The 19,496-nt window shown below is 52.3% G+C and overlaps 1 protein-coding gene across 1 annotated transcript; it reads right to left on the reverse strand.

Moving 5' to 3' along the window:
• Positions 1–984: 984 nt before the first annotated feature.
• CCDC197 (coiled-coil domain containing 197) lies at positions 985–16,487 on the reverse strand (the record flags this gene model as incomplete). Its single annotated transcript, XM_082837644.1, is given in 8 exon segments — positions 985–1,069; positions 7,226–7,329; positions 10,486–10,602; positions 11,663–11,773; positions 13,384–13,419; positions 13,421–13,566; positions 14,298–14,353; positions 16,324–16,487. Coding segments are annotated over 8 exon segments (819 nt in total).
• Positions 16,488–19,496: the final 3,009 nt, after the last annotated feature.

Genomic DNA, 19,496 nt, shown 5'->3' on the forward strand with positions numbered 1-19,496 from the left:
TGATTGGCGGGCTAGAGACATCGCCCCTCCCAGTTCACAGACAGACACCCCTCCCGGACCCCAGCAGAACCCTGATGATGAGAGCTGGTGCTGTCCTTGGGAGTTCCACCTTCACCTGAGGGTAATGTCAGGCTTGCCTCAGAGCAAATCAGACCAGTGCTTTACTGTGCACATGGATCCCCAGAGGATCTTGTTAAAATGCAGGTTCTGCCTTTCTCACAAACTCCCAGGTGATGCCCATGACGCAGGTCCCCGGACCACACTTTGAGTAGCAGGGATCTATAGTCGCACACTCTCCCTTGATCCCACCTGGATTTGGACTTAAGCCATTGACTCCTGACTCTAGTTCATGATTCATACCCATGTCCCCTTCAGCCCACAACATCAGCTCTGAAAGGAGACAGATGTGGGGCCTGCGCCCTGGGCTGTGTGACCTCGGGCAAGCCTTCAACCTCTCTGAGCCGCCATTTCCTCATCTGCAAAATGGGATAGTCATTCTCACAGGGTGGGCATGAAGGCTGCAGGAACAATGACGAGCTTAGCAGAGTACATGGCACACAGCAAGCGTCCAGTGCATGTCAGTGCTTGTTCTTAGAGTTCTTTTTGCTACCAAACTGTTTCCAGTTACATTGTTCCATCTGGAGCCCGATGGACTTGAGATAAATGTCCCGGCTCAAACACTGAGCGGCTGTGTGACCCCAAGGTCACAGAACTGCACTGAGCTGCAGCTGCCCCTTCTGTAGAATGGAACTGGGAAACTGCCACTTTCTAGATCACGGGTTGTGGGGAGGACCCAGTGAGGTACAGTGGCCCAAAAGCAGCATCCTGGTACCACATCAGGAAGTTCTCACTATGGGGAGAGTCATCGGGAGCCTAGCTCTCTTGACTCACACATCCTCCCTTGTCCAACACTGAACACCTGCTCTGTGCCAGGTCCTGACTAGGCATGGAGATTTAGGGGTGAGGGAGGTGCAGCTCCGGGCCTCACATCTCCCCTTGCGCAGTGCTGGAGAGCAGCTTGGAGACCCAGGGCTGGGCATCCTGGTAGCTGGCAGCCAGGATGAGCGAGCTGCAGCATCAAAGGGCAGGGAAACTGTGTAGCATCTTCTGAAGGTGCCTAGTAAGAAACAGGGACATACTGGTGCCAGGTGGGCTCGGGTTTGAAGACGTTTGAGATGTTCCCATGGGCTGGCCAGCACTTACAGTCTTGGGCACAAACCTCGAAGCAGCCAGGCCGTTCCTGGGCCAAGAAGAGGGATGGGCAGAGCCTGATGCCCCAGGGTGATGGGCTGGGATGTGAAGGCAGGAATGCCCAGTGCCTTTGCAGGTGGAGCCATGGCAAGGAAGCCTCTTCCAGACGTATCCTTTTATCCCTGTCTGGCCAACTTCCTTACCTGAAGAATGGAACTCAGATTGGGACACCACATTTTAAGGCTAGAAACCAGTGGCGTCCATTCAGAGAGTGGAGACACATTCAAGAAATCAGAATTGCTGAACTTGGAGAAAAGACAGCGTGCAGGGGCCAAGAACCCTGTCTTCAGAGACTTGAAGAGAGTCCTGTGGGTGAAGGACTTGACGGTTAGCTTTGTTCTTGGAGACGCCAAAGGTTAGGATCAGTGAGATGCAAAGAAGAGTTGGTTTCCAATTAATTTTTCCAATTTTTGAATAAAGTTGTTTTCCCCCTCTGGTTATAAAAGTTAACCACGCTTATTGCAGAAACTTTGGAAAATATGCAAAAGTAAAAAGAAGAAAATTAAAAATTAGAATCCTCCAATCCAGAGGATGGGTTGATGAACATGGCAGAACAGAGTTCCTAATCCTTTTTCGACAGCTCAGCATTCCTCAGGAACCCAATTCCCGCCCAGCAGGTGGATTGGCTCCCCACACGCTGGTGATTCTTGGGTTGGAGAGAGCATGGAATCTGAAGAAGTGTGAGGGTGTATCTGACAGCTCTTGCTGTAATACTGTGTAACAAACAACCTCCAACTTCACTGGCTTACAATTATAAGCATTTATTTCTCACTCCGTGGTCCGTGGATTTAGTGAGGATTGAATGGTGTCGGTAGATCTGAGCTGCAGGTTGGTCTATGTCAGCTCCCTGTGGCTCTCATCCCCCTGCAACCAGGAAGCTCCTAGAGGCACACAAGCCCCACTGCACAATAAGTCTTAAGCCTTTGCTTGTGTCATAATCCACTGACATCCCATTGGCCAAAGCAAGTCACAGGGCCGACCCAAAGCCAAGAAGTGAATACTGAGCCTCTGGCAGGAGCGCAGATGTAGACGCCACCACAGGGGGTGGAGACTAGGGACCACTTACTCAATCTACTGCACCCGGTGGGTATAATACTTCCCACTCCACCCCAGGGTCAGGATCCTCCCACTTAGAAGCACTGCTTTAGTCTATTTCCTTCTTTTACATACATAATTTTTACTAAATTGAGTTTATAGTCAACTTAAAAAAAATGCTTGCTTTTTTCACTTAACGTTACACCCTCTAGATAATTTTCCTTACATTATTTTTGAAAACATGGAATTTAATGGCTGCAGAATTATAAAATCATAAAGTTTTGCATCATTGACTGAACTCTTCCTCTGAGATACTGAGTTTGTATCCAGTTTGGCTACTGTGAGTGACAACGTGGTGGACGTTTTGGTGCAGACGCCGTTTCTGCATCGTAATGGGCATTTCTGCCTTGTGCCTGCCCAGCGCCAGGCCTCACCTCCCTGTGATAACAACTGCCTGATTTCCCTTTGGGGAACCCTTCTTTCCGTTCCTATGGTTGGTCTCCAGCCATGAAAGATACTCCACCTCACAAAAACTCAAACAAAAATTTGATCAAGTCCTGGAAATCAGAGCATGGAATGTCCCCTAGTTACAGAGATTCATTCAGGACGCACAGGGAGCCTAGGCCTAGCCAATCAGAGATTTGTTTAGAGCGACACCTGATTCGAGGTGATCCAATTAGAGTAAATCCTGGGACTTGCCAGGGTTTACTGGGAAGAGACATTCTCTCTTTTCCTCTGACTTCCACTTTAAAGGACGCGGGGCCGAGGTTGTTGCCAGGCACCTTGTTTATGCTGAACCTGAAAATGAAGCCAAGCTGCGGCAGAGCAGAGCCCACAGACAGACTGGATTCTGTTGCCACTGAGTTCCTGATCGAGCCGTTCCTGAAGCTCTACGATCCCTGGTCTTCTCGTTTCATAAGCCAATACCTTCTCTTTTTTGGCTTAAGCCAAGTTGAGTTGGGCTTTCTGTCATTTTGAACCAAATAGCTCTGGTTTTATTAACTTAAATTTCTTGACCTAGAATTGCTGAGCCAAAGGACATAAACATTTTGTAAGCCTCTTAAGATCTCTTCTCAAATTGCTTTCCAGAGAGTTTATGCAAACAGCCTCGCAGTGTTGGAGAGCCTATCTTATATGCATTAGTGTATTAACTAAAAATGTTTTGATGGGCAGAAGTTATGAGGTGTAATTTTATTTTTAGTGAAGTGAAATACCTTCCATGTTTATAGGCCATTTTTATTTATTTTGTGATTTGCTGAAATGAACAATTGATGTCATTTTTTTTTTTTTTACTGTGTAAGCGTTCTTTAAATATCAAAAACATTGATTCTTTTTCAAATTTCTCACCATTTCCCCCCAGTTTATTGTCTTTAGCTATTTGGCTGTGTTCTGAGGTGGATGCATTTTTCATTTTTACATGGTCAAATTATTTTCAGGGTCACTTCTGTTGCTTTCATGCTTCCAAAGTTCTTCCTGACTAAAGACCAGGTAAATGTGGAGCAGATTTTCTTCTTTTTGACATTGAGATATTCAGTGTTTCTCACCCTGTGACTAGAGACCAGTCTGCACTGGAACCATCTGGGATGCTTGTTTAAAATCCAGATTTTGGGGGCCTCGTGCCAGAATCAGAATTTCTGAGAATGAGCCCTGTTTAGCAAGTGTCATAGGTGGGTTTTTTTGTTTGTTTGTTTCTTGTTTTTTTTTTTGCGGTACGCGGGCCTCTCACTGTTGTGGCCTCTCCTGTTGCGGAGCACAGGCTCCGGACGCGCAGGCTCAGCGGCCATGGCTCACGGGCCCAGCCGCTCCGCGGCATGTGGGATCCACCCGGATCGGGGCACGAACCCATGTCCCCTGCATCGGCAGGCGGACTCTCAACCACTGCACCACCAGGGAAGCCCCACAGGTGGTTTTAATGAACATTAAAGTTGGAAAACCATCATTCAAAGGAACTGGAATATACTACAGTATGTGGTGTGGAAAAAGGACATAATTTGATTTTCCTGCCAAATAGCCAATTTTCTCAGCACCAGCCAGTAGCTAATAGTCCAACTCTTCCTGGATGGTCTGTAGAGAGAATGTCCTCACACTTGAAGAAAATTAAAGCTGGAATTGCACGTCAGGTAACGAGCTCTCAGTCTCAGAAAATGTCCAAGCCCTGGGCCTCCTAGTGTCTTGGGGTCTCAGGATCTGGATGGGCAGTCAGATGAAATGATATTTCATAAGGGACCTGAACCACTGTGGTTTTCTCCAAATGCCCTTGAAGGCCTTTCTCCAGCTAATATGGAACCCAGGAGGAAAGTGCTTTAAAGGTACAGGGTCAGGGCTGAGAGAGCTTTCTGTCTGACAAGAAAGCCCAGCAAGGATAAGCCCCAGCGTTCTAGTACATACCAACAGCCTGAGAGATCAGGGCCCCTAAGCGCAGTGTCCAGTTGTCAATTTCATGACCCAAGCTCTGCCCAGAGGATGCTGGGAGCTCCTAAAAGACTCAGGTGTTCCCTGCAAACTTAGACTAATGGCCAGGTCACTGCCACCCCAGGCATCTGTTCTGATGGCCCTCCTCCCCAAGGAGCGTGCCAAACATCTGAACTAGACCTGCAAACAAACACACAACATGTGCACAGCAGGCAGATGGCAGAGGACAGAAAGACAACAGCTCTTCACAGAGCCTCTGTGGGCAAAGTGAGAGGACTGTTCCCTGGGCCCCTAACAGGGTGTCATGTTCAGCACCTCCCAGGAGGTCAGACGGGGTGGGGATGGCCCTCCCAGGATGCCAGGTCCCCATGACGCTTGCCCCATTGTGCAGATGGGGACTGCAGGCCAGGCAGGGGGCGTTGGTACTCCAGGAGAAGCAGAGCCCAGCTTAGGCGTTTGGGATTTGCCATTACTCCCAAGCAGCAGTTCTCAAAGTGTGGGCCTGAGACCAGCAGCAGCAGCATCACCTGGGAACTTGTCAGAAATGCAGATTCTAAGGCCTGGCCACCCTAGGCCTGCTGGGTCAGAAGCTCTGGGGGTAGACCTACACTCTGCTGTGACAAGCCCTCCTGAGGAATGTTCAAATCTAAGAATTGATGGCCTAACATGTGCCCACACTACAGGGAGGCTAATGAGACACTTCAGATCTCTTTGGAACGTGGATGTTGGGTGGAGAGAAAGTAAGCAGTGAGGTATGGAGGCAAGATGCTCCCTGCAATGGACTGAATGTACCTGCTCCCTAAATTTCTATGTTGAAATCCTAACCCCCGTGTGATGGTGTTAGGAGGTGGGACCTTTGGGAGGCGATTAGGTCATGAGGGTGGGGCCCTCATGAATGGGATTTGTGGCCTTAAGAAAGGGACCCCGGGAGCTCCATCACCCCTTCCACCACCTGAACCAGGAAGTGGGCTCTCACCAGACACCAAACCTGCCAATGCCGTCATCTTCGACTTCCAGTCTCCAGAACTGTGAGAAATAAACGTCTGTTGTTTAAGCCACCTGGTGTATGGTATTTTGCTATGGCAGCCAGAATGGTCTAAGACACCCCCAGGTATGGCCTCCAAACCTTGTAGCCTGGCCTTTGGGACCCCACGGTGGCTCCCCAGCCCACCATCTCAGACTGCCCGTCGGGTTCTTTGTGCTCCAGCCAAACTGGAAGCCCTACCCTGTGTTCCCTTCAGTTTCTTCAGCCCTCCCCCAACCTCTGCCTTCTGAAATCTGACTCAAGCCCTACCTGGGATGCTCTCTTTGCCCCAAAGCCCTGAGAGTCAGAAACTCAAAATGATGCTTTCTCTGCAGCTCCCCCCGGCCTTTTAAAAAAAACTGCTCTTAAGACCTGACCCGACATAACCTTCTTTCTTATATTTAGCTCCCCTAAATATTTCAGTGCCCGAGTCCTACCCAGCCTCCCACCCCCTCCCTCCGAGCCTCCCGTCCCCTCTCCCACCAGCACCTGGAAAACAGCAGACCCTCGGTGCTTGTTGAAGGAATAGCAGCATCTTTTCTGAAACTCCCCTTTGAAAGGTAATTTGCTGCAAATCAGTTGCTCCGAACTTTCAAAGTTAACCTAAATCAGTTAACATCAGCAGATGCGCAGAAGTGAATCCTTTTCGGGGCTGCGGTGGCTGCCAGGGTGATTTCACCTCCGTGGCTCAATAACACCAAGCCAGTGCCATCCACGCAGAGACCTTTCCAACCTTGACCTAAGAACGTCAGACTGGAGAGAGGATTCCCTTAGACATCCTCGCACCCAATTTCACACGTGGGAAAACCAGCCCAGAGAGGGGCTTTGCCCTGCCCCCAGTCCCCCTGAGAGTAGCACTCATTCCAGGCAGCTCAGGGACCCTCAGGTGGGCAGAAGGCACCAAACTGCTATCCAGCTTCTGGGAACCAGTGATGAGATGTTCTCCTACAAACTGAGTACCCCCGGTCTGCTGTGGGCCAGGCCAGCTCCCACGCATCCTATAGCTCAGGGTGGCTCTCTGTGAGAGTTCCTATGACTGCAGCGTTCCCAATAGTTGGGCGTCCATTCAAGCTCCTTGGCCCCAGACAGACCCACCAATGACAGCGAGAAATGTATCCCCGGCTTCTGGGTGCAGGTCTCCAACCTGGGACTTCCCACCTGGCTGCTGCCTCTGACTCGGGAACCTCCCTCTGTCTCGCCCACGGTCTCACCTCGATCCCTGCCAATCCCCCAATGCAGGGAACAGTGCCCCCTCAACCCCCCCTGGCCCTAGCTGCCCCACCTCTCACTGACCTCCGCCTCCCCTGGCTCCCACCCACTCAGGAGCACTGGTGGTGAAAAAAGGAGGCCAAGCAGGTAAAGAGATGGTCGTGATGCTGGCAGGGCTGGTGGCCCTGGGTTGTGTCAGTACAGGCTGGGGACTCTGAAGTCAGGGTGCTAGGAAAGGGGGTCCTGGGGATCGAATCTTGACTCTTTGAATGTTTCCTGAATGGTCTGGGGTACCTTCTGAGGCCCCGGTCCTTGGGGTTGTCTGCTGTCCAGCACACTCTGGGTCCCCTGAGCAGTGAGATGAATCTCACAGTCTCCATTGTGTCCAACATAAATTCCTAGGAGAAAAAAGAAACCTCTCTCACTTGACTGTACTCTGGCCCCTGGACACCACTTCCCAGGGACCAAAGCAACATCAAGGTTGACCTGCGTCTCCTTTAGTCTTCACAAGGGCGCTGCCAAAGATGTGGTATCAATGCCAATTGGCAAATGAGCAAACTGCGGCTCAGAGAGATTAAGTGACTTGTCTGAAGCGACACAGCCCAGCAGTGGCAGGGCTGGATGGCTCCAAGCCCAGGTCCTTGTGCAGCTTCCTGAATGTGGTTGCCTGCCTCTTCTCACTGCTTCCTCCGAGAAGCCCACCCTGACTGCCCCCAGCCTCCCTCTCTGAGCGGCACTCATTTCTTTAGGGCCAGGTGACCTTTATCTCCCTCCACCTCTCTTTCCCTAGTACCATGCCGAGCGCATGTGGGTGACTCTGAGACTTGACTGATTGCTGAGGGAGATCTTTGGGACACCCTGACATCACTGGGTAATTTCTTCCTTTTTGCGGGGGAAGAAGATGAAATTAATACACTGTGACTGTAGGGCAAATGTGCCCTTACTTAAATGCTCATTCATATATCATGATGTGAAGGATCTATGCCTCAGGGGATGCCAGTTATGCAGCCTTCACTGTGAATGGTGCCCCAAGAGCTGTGCCATGAAGCAGAGAGGCCCTGATAACTGCCTGTGAAATTCTCCTGAGCTCTTCTCAACTAAGACGCAGGCTCGCTCACTGTGGACTCTTGCTGCTAGAAAACATTGGCCATGGGACTCGCCCCCAGTGTCCCAGAGGCGCTAAGAATCACGAGTTCAAACAACTCCACTGAACTTGCCTCGAAAGAGAAAAGCAAGTTATGACTTAGGATGAAACCAATGCTGAAGCTGGCAGACAAAGGAGGGTGGAAAGGACGGGTCCTCGTGGTGCCACTGAGTCTTGGGTCACACCAGACCTGAAACCCACCCAGACACGGAACTTCCAGGCACGATGCAAGACATGCAGTTACAAGAGTAAAACAACCTCAAAAAGGAAAAGTGGGGCTGGAGGACTCACTTCCCAATTACAAAACTTACTACAAAGCTGCAGTGATCCAGACAGTGCTAAGGACAGACGTAAGGACCAATGGAATAGGATTCAGAGTCCAGAAATAAACCTTCACATTTACAGCCAATTGATTTTTGCCAAGAATGAGGAGACAATTCAATGAGGAAAGAGCAGTTTTTTTAGCAAATGGTATCGGGACAACTGAATATCCTTATGCAAAATAATGAAAGCGAACCCCTATCTCATACCATATACAAAAATTAACTAAAAACACATCATAAACCTAAATATTGGAGCTAAAACTATAAACTTCTTACAAGAAAACTTAGGTGTAAATCTTCATGACCCTGGATTAGGCAATAGTTACTTAGATATGATGCCTAAAGCACAAGTGACTAAAATGAAAATATATAAATTGGGTTTCATCAAAATTGAAATCTTTGTGCTTTAAAGGACACCATCAAAGTGAAAAGACAGCCCATAGGATGAGAGAAAATATTTTCAAATCGTATATTTGATAAGGAACTTTTATCCAGAATATACAAAGAATATTTACAACTCAATAAAAAGACAAAGAATCCAGTTAAAAAGTGGTCAAAGGATCTGAATAGACATTTCTCCGAAGAAGATATACAAACAGCCAATAAACACGTGAAAGAATGTTCAACATTATTAATCATCAGGGAAATGCAAATCGAAACCACAATGAGATACCACTTCACACCCATTAGGATGGCTAAATTATAAAAGAGAGACCACCAAGTGTTAACAAGGATATGGAGAAACTGGCATCCTCATATTGTGATCATAGGATGGTAAAATTTCACAGCCACTCTGGAAAACAGTTCAGCAGTTCCTCGCTGAGCTACCTCGTGAGTTACCACAAGACTCAGAAATTCCACTCCTAAGTATATACCCAAGATAACTGAAAAGACATGTCTATGCAAGAACATGGGCATGAATGTTCATAGCAGCATTATTCATAATAGCCCCCAAATGAAAACAACCCAAATGTCCATCAACTAATGGACAGATTAACAAAGTGTGGTCTATCCATGCAGCAAAATATTATTCAGCCACAAAAAGGAAAGATTTGGGCTTCCCTGGTGGCGCAGTGGTAGAGAGTCCACCTGCCAATGCAGGGGACACTGGTTCATGCCCCGGTCCGGGAAGATCCCACATGCTGTAGAGCGGCTGTGCCCGTGAGCCATGGCCGCTGAGCCTGCGCGTCCGGAGCCTGTGCTCCGCAACGGGAGAGGCCACAGCGGTGAGAGGCCCGCGTACCGCAAAAAAAAAAAAAAAAAAAGGAATGATTTGTGCTGCCATGTGGATGAAACTTGAAGACATCATGCAAAGTGGAAGAAGCCAGATACAAAATGTATTTTGGGGAGGTGATGACAAGATTCAGGAATTAGATACTAATGATAGTTGTGCAATTCTGCAACTGTACTGAAAACACTGAAGTGTGCACTTTAGAAGGGTAAATCTTAGGGTACTAGAATTATATCTCAATAAAGCTGTTATTAAAAAGAAAACAAGATATGTTGCTGTGGGTGGAAGCCAACCTGATCACATGACCTCCATGACTGCAGCATCAGCATTATGACTGGTGGGAGTTTGGTCCTGGTGGGGACCCTCCGACTGAGAAGGGAAATCTCAGTGGACTTGACGAGAGTCTGAAGTTTAAAATGAGGACCCTGCACAGAGGCTCCGTCGGTCATTGAAATGTGCCTCCCCGTGTAAACGTGACTACATCTGTGTGCACCTTGGTGTGTTTGTTTGCAGTGTGTCAGCGTATGTTTTGTGTATATTGCAGGGTGTGTGGAGAGCCCATAGGAGTGTCTGTATGAGTGTGTACCCCGTGCGTGTGTATGTGTGTGATGTGCCGGGGTTGGGCTACACATTAAGACCAGGCAGGGCAGGAGTTCCTTTACAACCCTCTGACCCTGCACCAATGAGCGTTCATTACAAGTTTGTTGAGAGCCTAAAAGAGACCCTGAGACCCTACCGCACCTGTGCAGGAGCCATGCAGCCGTGGAGGAATAGGGCAGCTCACCACCCATGCCCCATGAGCCGAGGCCGAGGACAGGCTCAGGCCGGAGGCCAGCCCGGGCACGAGAGTCCTCACCCGGATGAGGTCGAGCTTGGAGAAGAGACCCGTGCCCTTGGGCATGCCGTGGGCAGAGGCGCAGCACTGCTGGGCCGTGCTGTTGATGACCATTTGCATGCAGTTTAGCAGCCGGCTCTGCAGACTCGGGCCCCTCCCAGAATTCCCTGCCCCCTGCCTCCAGCTCACTCAGGCCAGAGACGTGTCCTGAAGCCAAGAGCCGCCTCCTCCTGCTGGTCTGGGCTCTACAACCAAAGGGGCTTGGACGAGTCCCTCCCCACCTCGGGGCCAGAGCATCTGCCTCTGCAAAGAGGGACACCGGACCGACTAACTTCCAAGAGGGTCCTCCCAGCTGGGCACATCCGTGGTCCACACCCAGGGGAGGGGCCAGGAGGGGACATGGGGGAACCCAGGGCTCCTCACTCTGGGAAGCTCCAGAGGTGTGGACTTCAGGCCTTCAGGGTTGTGATCAGCAACCTTACTTCTCACCTTCAAGAGGAAGACCCATAACAGACTCTATAAACTGTGGCCAATCCAGTTCCCCGTCAAAGCTCCTTGGTTGGAAGTCAGCAGCCCACAGACCCCAACCCTCATGTCTTCCAAACTAGAGCCTGAGAAGGTCCCACATTTGCTGACTGCGCCCTGCCCAGGTGGAGTGTGCCTGGCACAGCCCTGTGCCCCAGCCTTTGCTCCCCCGTGTCCTCCAGGCAGCCCCCAAGGCCAGAAGGGCACAGGCTCTGCTATGGGGAGGACCCGGGGGTCCGGAGAATAACTAGTCCACATTCTCCAGGCCAGGAAGGAGTAGCTCAAGGGATTAAACCCAGAAATCCTGGCCCTGGACTTTAGCCCTGACTTCCTCTTTCCAAGCTTCATTCTTCTCATCTGTGAATAGATATGAGTAAGAATATTTAGGAGTGCAGATGCTAGGCCCTGGGACTGTACGGGGGCATCCCAGCTGGTCCTTAACTATCTGTGGCTTCAGTTCTCCCACCTGTCACATGACATCTGGCTCGTCTTAGAGAAGCCCTTTGAAAGCTAACAGTCACCAAGGAGAGGTAAGTGGGTAAGTGGTGTGCGTGTGCGTGCGCATGTGTGTGCGTGTGTGTGTGTGTGTTGGGGGCCGATCATTATCCAGGAGATAGCAGCCCCCGGCCCCTGCGCTGCCCGCCCCCCACCCCAGCCAGTGGACTGGACTCACATCACAGCTGCCTGTGTCTTTCTGGTAGGTGACACCGTGTTCCAGCTGCCGCCACTGCTCCTGCTTGCGGTGACACTTCTTCTGCAGCTGGCATAGCCGGATCTTGAGGCTCTGTGGTAGGGTGTTTGGTCAATTCGGTGCAGCTGACCTCCCGGGGTACCTGCCCTGGGCCTGGTCCCGAGGAGCTCACGGCTCAGGGGTCTGAGTGATGATGGGGGTGGAGGAGGGGAAAGTTCTGGGTGGTCAGGGCCCTTTAAGGCACCAGGAGATGCAGGAAAATGGACGTGTAGGATGACTAGGGTTCGAATCCCAGCTCAGCTCCTGGAGCCCGTTTTTCTCACCATAAGCAGAACCACCTGTCTGGGCCCTTCCGGCTGCAGGAACGGCTGGGAGGACACCAGGGGGCAAGGCTGTGACAGCCTCTGCGGCCCAGGCCTGCGGGGCACAGGATGTGCTGGGTGCACTCCCACGCCAGGCCCCGCGGAGATGTGTTTGGAGGACACAGGATATACATGTGTCCACACTTTTCTGAGGCCTAGTTTTCTTACTTTGAAAATGAGAAAAATGGCGTGCCTGGGACTAGGGTGCAACATTTAACTCAGAATTAATATAAATAATATTTGAATGCAATTTTTTGGTTTGGTTTTGGTTTTGGCCGTACTGCACAGCTTGCGGGATCTTAGTTCCCCAACCAGGGATCGAACCTGTGCCCCTGCAGTAGAAGCGCAGAGTCCTAACCACTGGACCACCAGGGAATTCCCAAATGCAGTGTTTTTCAAAAACAAAGTTAATGCAAAAAAAAAAATCCATGATGAACAAAGTATTAAAATTCTCAATAAAGTTGGGATCCAACCTTCTACTTGCATGCTCACCTCACTCCTCTCCTCTAGTCTCAGCTCTAGGAATAGAAGCACCTGCCTCCGGGTGCTGGGGTGAGGTTTAAATGAGATAAAGCTTGTTAAGTGCTTCTCACAGTGCCCCGCCCACGAAGGAAAAAAACCGTACAAAATGGTGTAGGTTTTCAGTGCTACCACTAGGGGGCAGAGACTGGCTGCAAATGCCATGCCACTGTCCTTTGCAAGAATCAGCCCACTCACCAGCCTCCCTTTCCCTGTTCCTTTCCTCTCCATGTCTCCATCCTCTGTCTTCTCCGTGTCCCCAGGCCCCAGCTGCAGCACAAAAATTCATCATGCCATGCCTTTGCCAGGGCAGTTTCTTCCGGATGGAATGCCCATCCCTTGGGGTGAAAGTTCAATTTATTAGAAGATGAACCAACTATGAGGGAGCTGGCCTCTTGGGGCACTTAACTCTGAGACAGTTTGTGTTCAGTGTCTCACAACAGCCTACCAACTAGGTTGAATTGCCCCCACGTCACAGATGAGGAAACTGAGGCTCAGAGGGGGTCTAAACGTGCCCAGGGCCATGCAGCTAGTCAGAGGCTGAGTTGGAATTTGAACCCCAGTCTGTCTGAATCTAGAACTCCTGGGTTTTCTACCACGAAGAATACCTTTTAAGTATAAGCTGAGTCTTCCTCAGGAGAAACCCGGCAGAAAGGGAGGGAAAGGGGTACAGAACAAGGCTCTGGAGTGAGCGCCCCACTCAGACCCTCTCAGGAGCCCGCCCCTGCCTCAGGCCTTCTCTGGGGGTGCAGAGGGAAGGGGGTCCCTACGTCCCAGTTCTCTGGGCCAAGGAGGATGAGCCGGGCTTCAGGCAGCTGTTACCGGGATAAGAGCCCTATGGCCTCCCTCTAGAGACTCCCTCCAGGCTTTGGTGGACGGCCTGGCTCATCTTGAAGAAGGCCTCCAGAAGCTTCTGGATGTCCTGGCTGACTGCGAAGAGCTTCCCATAGTGCCCCACCATGGCCTCCACCGGGGCCTCCTCTGGCTCCTCCCCTTGGTTGTAGCCTATAGAGACAGTGCATGGCAGGAGGGGTGGGCATAGAATGCCCAGCCCTCACCTGCCCCCTGCAGTGATACTAATAATGTAGGTGGGACTTCTGCTGTCCACTGGAGCCCCGAAGTTGAGAGCGCCCCATCACTGACCTCCCACCTCTTCAAGAGGCGCTCTCAATCTTGAAGATTCTTCTCTTCAAGAGAAGAATCTGCATTTGAAAGGCCACCGCGGGCTGAGAGCAAGCATTCTGGATCAAGGCTGCCCAGTGAGGCAGGAGAACCCCCCACCGCCACCCCGGGAGGGGCTGCTGACTGGGGGAGCCTGCAGGAAGAGGACAGGGATTGTTGCTGTCCCGCGTGACGGGGTCCCCAGCTTTGCTCATTCTGGATGGGTTGAACAGGGTTGAACTGCTGAATTAGGAAGGTCCCAAACTAGGAGGCTTCTAGAAGCAGCGCTGCGTGCTGGGTCTGCTTCACACCCCGTGCCTGACCTGGAGGCCTGCGCCCCTCCTTGGCTTGGTGCTCAAGGCTCTTTGGTGCTGCTCAACCTTCCAATCACATCTCCCAGCGACCCCTGGCGGATAATGGCGCTCCAGCACACTGGAACTCAACCCCAAACCCACTGCACAGGGCCTGGCTCCAGCCTGCATCTGTGCTGTTCTTCTGCCTGCAGTGCTGTTCCCCTTTGCTGAACGCATGTGAGCCCCATGAATGGCCCCCTCCTCCATGAAGCCTTCCCTGACCTCCAGGGCAGAGTCCTTGGGGCTCCTGCAGCTCCAGAGCACTTAGCACAGTGACTCTGAAATCAGGTAGACCAGAGTCTGAGACCCAGCCCCACCACTTCCTGCCTGGGAGACCTTGGTCAAGTCCCTTAACCTCACTGAGCCTGGGTAACACAGTTCTCAGCAGCTCCTAAAGAGGGGTAAAAAAGATTGACTAAAGAGCTTAGCGCAGAGTAAATATTTCATAAACAGTAATAGTTATTTTTATGATTGGTGATGTAAAGACAATGACGATAATAAAATTATGTATGTTTGTCTCCCCTTCTCTTTCCTATCAAGTTTTCAGCACTGATAACAGTGGATTCTGGTGCAAATCATGGTAAAACAGAACACAAAACTCATTTCAGATGCCTGTGTAATTTTAGTTCCTAAGAGCAAAATCAAAGACAGATGAGGTAATAATAACAGCTGACACTTACTGGGTGCTATAGCTAAACGTCGGGCTCCAGGCTACGTGCTCATAAAGGATCCAGCCCACGGAACTGTTGCTGTTCCCACTGAAGAGAGACGTTGAGAACTTGCTGCAGGCCACATGGCTGGTGCCCTGGCTGGCTCGACCACGGTGGCACCGGCCTGTGGATCCCCACTCTGCAGGGGAGCTCAGTGCTCAGCGAGCTCACACGCGCCCAGGTTCCCAGGCTGGGAGGTGCCTGCTGAGGAAGCTGCGTACCCTTGGGGACTTTCTCAAGGACCTTGATCAGATAGTCTTCAAAAACCTTATGACCTCTCTCCTCAGCTTCCTCTGTCTGTAGAGACATTTCAGTGCCGGCGAGAGAGCCAGACGTGAGAACACGGTTTGGGAACTTCCAGTTTGTGACCCCTGGCAAGGGCCAGCCTCTGTGGATCTGCACGGATCCGGGCTGGGCTGGTCACTGACCCCATCAATGGGCCGCTGACTTGAGTCTCTCCACCCCCATTTCACTGCTGAGTAAACTGAGCCACAAAGAGGTCAAAGAGATGCCTGTGGTCAGGCCATGAAGAAGGGGCCTGGGGACCAGTGAGGCCGGGCCTTTGTGGCATGGGGTCTATGGAGCCCCTCCTGCAGGCTGAGCTGGTGGCAGATGGTCTGAGCCCCCAGTAGCCGGTGATCCGGCCACAGGCTTTGCCTCTCTGTGCCTGGCTGGCCCGTCCGTAACAGGGGTAACCAGACCCCTCCCTCATAGGCCGGTGGGGACCGGGTCTGGGGCTCCCAGCACATCATAAGCACTCAGTCTGTGGTCGGGGCCCTAGCAGCCCCCAGAGGGGCGACAGCCACGTGCTGCTGCCCAGCCATCAGGGGGCATCACCAAGCAAGATGAGTCTCCAATAGCTTGCCCACCCTGGTCACCTTCAAGGTCAGTGGTCAAGGGCAGAGGGCAGAGCAGGAAAGGCTGTGGTGGGTATCTCTGAGTGACTGCTGACTTCCCCAGGGCAAGCCACTCTGCCTCTCAGGCCTGATTTTCTCATCCATACAGTCCTGAAAAATGCAGGAAAAAATTGTCTTCCCCCTGCAAATACCACGTGGGGCCCTGTGAGCTACAGTGCTAAACCTTTCGGTGGGGAGGTTGGGAAGCCCCATGAGAATCCGATGGACCGGTTGGGACTTTTCTCCATAAAATCACTCACAGATATCAATCCATCCTTTTGCATATAACTCAGGCTTTCGTGGGCAGCCTGAAATTGAGAGTCACCAAGGCGCAAGGATTCAGGGTGTCTGCTTGGAGACACAGCAGCAACCTCGCAGGCTGATTTTAGAGGGGCCGAGCTGACAGATGCGTAGGGATGGTCACCCACAGCCCTGCCTTCGTGGAGGGAGACTAAGCTTGCACAGGGCCTGGGACTGGCCCAAGGTCTGAGTTCAAAGGGCGGGAGCCAAGCCCCCCACGTCCCCACCACTCGCCAATCAGCTGCCCCTGCTGACTTACTCCCGGGCCTCAGTCCCCTCCCCGTGCATTTCCTGGCCTGGCCTCCTCAGGCATTTTTGCTCAGTCCCAGCTGCTTAGCCCACCGCAGGTGGCCCTGGGGCTGAGGCAGGGGGCACGGCGGGGCTTGGGACAGCTCGTACTTTGCCTGGAGTTGGCAGAGTTCCTGGAACAGCACCTGCAGGTCCCTGTCCTTGTCACCGGTAGTGCTCAGGCCAGCCTCCTGGCCTGTGTCCACGGTCGCCGACATTGCCCCTCACCACCTCAGGCTACACTGGAGGATGAGGGCCACGTGGGCCAGGCAGGAAGAAGATGGATGGCCACAGCAACAGTCAAGGCAGCAGCTTTCTCTTCTGATTCTCCTGACGGTCCTCAGAAGCCAGTTCACATTCCCACTTCATAGAAAAGGAAACAGAGGTTCAGAGAGGCCCCTGTGACCAGCTTGAGGATGTACAACAGGGCTGGATTTGGACTCGGCTTTCATTAAGTTCAAAGTCTGAGGTCTTTGAGCTGTGCCCCCCAGCTCTGGAGGGACCAAATGTGCCATTCTGCAGTGGCATTATTGCCTTTGTCACCCCATAACTGGGACAGCTCCATCACCGTCAAGTCCCATGGGTGCCAAGATGCCTGGGGCTTCCAACAGGTGCTAGCTTCCAAGAGCATTCAGGAAAGACTCTGAGGGTCAGAGCTGGGGACGGGTGAGAGAGCAGCCCACATAGGAAGGAGATACCTTTGTCATCTATCTCTACCCACCCGTCCCTCCAGCCATTTATGCATTTAACTGACATCATATACTCTGAGCTTCTACAGAGCTAGACTGGGGACCGGGATAGACCCTTTGAATGAGCTCACGGTCAAGCTGGGAAGGTGGCCTAGTTGACAGGTGGTTTCAACACAGCCTTGCAAAGAGTTCCTGGGCCGCTCACCTAAGACTGGTTGCTAGTTATGGCCAAAAGAAGACAGTCTCCCTAAGCGTGCTGTTCATTGGCCATCTGCTGGGCCCGCCCCAGCACGTGGGAGGAGCAGGGAGAGAAGGGGTGGGGCTACACAGTCAACCTGTCCAGCCCTGAGCATCGGACACAGGTACATGAGCCCGGGAAGGAGGAAGGGGCCCAGCCGACTCACTCGACAGCTCCAGGAGCACAAAGCTGCAGCTGAGCTGTGACATCACAGTGCTGGCTTCTGTCCTCATGATGTGTCCATTGCAGGATCCACCTGTGGGTGGAGTGGACGGCCTGATTCCCCGAGGTTCTGTGGCCCTCCCCGCCCATGCTGCCCTGGTTCAGTTCCCAAGGAGAAGGGGTGGAGAGGCGTTGGTGACCTCAGGGGAGACTTGGGCTGTTTTTGCCTTTCTTTCAAGGATGGTCACCTGTGGTGGTCTTTACTGATACCCCAACTTTGCAAGCTTCCCCAATCCTACTGGCTTGTCCTGGGACTCCCCCTTTTGCCTCCTTTTACCTGATTTTGGGTGGCTATAGCTCGGGCACTTCCCCAGCTGGGGCACTCAGCAACCATGGAGGGTTCAGCCCTGTCCATGGCTCAGGACATAGTCTGGCCCAGGGCAGGGGAGGTGAGGAACAGAAGGAACCTTCAGGACCCTAACCTGGTCCTGCCCCTGCCCCTGCCTAAGGCTTGGCTCTGTCACCTACTGTTGGAGCTGCAGGTCTTGTGCCACTGAGGGGAGCTGGGCGCGGCACCTACCTCTGATATACCTGCTCTATTCACCGCCCAATTAACTGGCCAGTCCTTCCCCACCGAAAGCCCCATTCGATCAGAGGTAGGGCCTCTACAGAGGGCAGCCTGGGTGGGTCTCACTGGGAAGGATGCTGGGGGTCTGCAGTGAGGGCAGAGGTGGGGGGAAGGGCCTATGCAGGGGCAGAGACAGGGCTGGGGCCGAGGGTGGGGTGTGAGGTCAGGTCTGTGCCTTGAGCTGGGGCAGCGGCTGGGGCTATGACAAAGGCTGGCACAGGCTCTGGATCAAAGGCTAGGGCTGGAGCAATGGCCAGCCCGGAGGAGTTGGGCTCATTGTTATTCTGGGACGATTCCCAATCTCGCAGTCCTCAGCAATTCCCCTCGTGACCCCTCAGCAGCAGGCAATGGATTTGGTCCTAGCTGGCTGAGGAATCCCTGAGCAGGTCCCAAGGGAGCTGCCTGTATGACCCTCCATGGTTCTGGAGCCCAAAAAACATTTGTTGTGGCCAACTGAGAAATGGAGGTGGGTGGGCCTGGATCTGGTCTTGGGTTCAGACGAGGAAATGCTGCTGCTGAGGGAGAGAAGCCCAGGGCCTAGGGCTGCCCAGAGGGTCAGAGCCAGCCTGGAGGCGGGGGTGTGGTATAGAGGAGGATTGGAGGAAGTCCCTCCAGAGTTGACAATGTCTGAGGTGGTTCTTGGGATAAGAATGAATGAGGAGAATAAGGTGGGAAAGACATTCCCGGCAGAAGGAACAGCAGGGACAAAGGTTCAGAGGCACAAAGTAGCATGCATGGACTGAGAAATGCAGGCAGGTGCTTAAAAGCAGAAGGTGAAGGTCAAAGTTGGGATGTGTCTGGAGCCAGAGTGTGTCCACCAGGATCTCTGAATGCCTGCAACAGAAACTGACAGGGCTCTCTGGACAAAGAGAGCATCAACAGAAGGCTGTGAGACATTGCACAGAATCGGAAGAAAGGCTAAAAACCCAGGCCCAGAGAGGACCGGGGCCTAGGGCAGCCCTGGAGATCCAGGCAGCAGGAACTCAGGGGGATAACCTCCCAAATGAACCCTCCCAACCCCTTTCCATAAGCTTCTCCATCCTTAAGAATCAGAGTCCTGGGACTTCCCTGGTGGCGCAGTGGTTAAAAATCCTCCTGCCAATGCAGGGGACACAGGTTCGAACCCTGGCCCAGGAAAATCCCACATGCCAGGAGCAACTAAGCCTGTGTGCCACAACCACTGAAGCCTGCACACCTAGAGCCCGTGCTCCGAAACAAGAGAAGCCACAGCGATGAGAAGCCTGCGCACCTCAACGAAGACCCAATGCAGCCAAAAATAAATTTATTTTAAAAAAAATAATAATCAAAGTCCTTACAGAAGGTGCCCAGCTGGCTGAGCCTGGGTCATGTGCCCACCCCGTGGCTTGACTGACAGTCACATCATAGGCTCTGCTGTGGGGGCCGGAGGTTTCCCTGAGCAGATCCTGAGGCTGTGGACTCTGAAAGGGGAAATGGCCCCTGAACTGGGCCTCACCACATGGAGGCTCAGAGGAGCCGGAACAAGGAGTCT

This window comes from Leucopleurus acutus (genome assembly GCF_964270905.1).
Source record: "Leucopleurus acutus genome assembly, chromosome: 1".
In the NCBI taxonomy this organism is placed as follows: domain Eukaryota; kingdom Metazoa; phylum Chordata; class Mammalia; order Artiodactyla; family Delphinidae; genus Leucopleurus; species Leucopleurus acutus.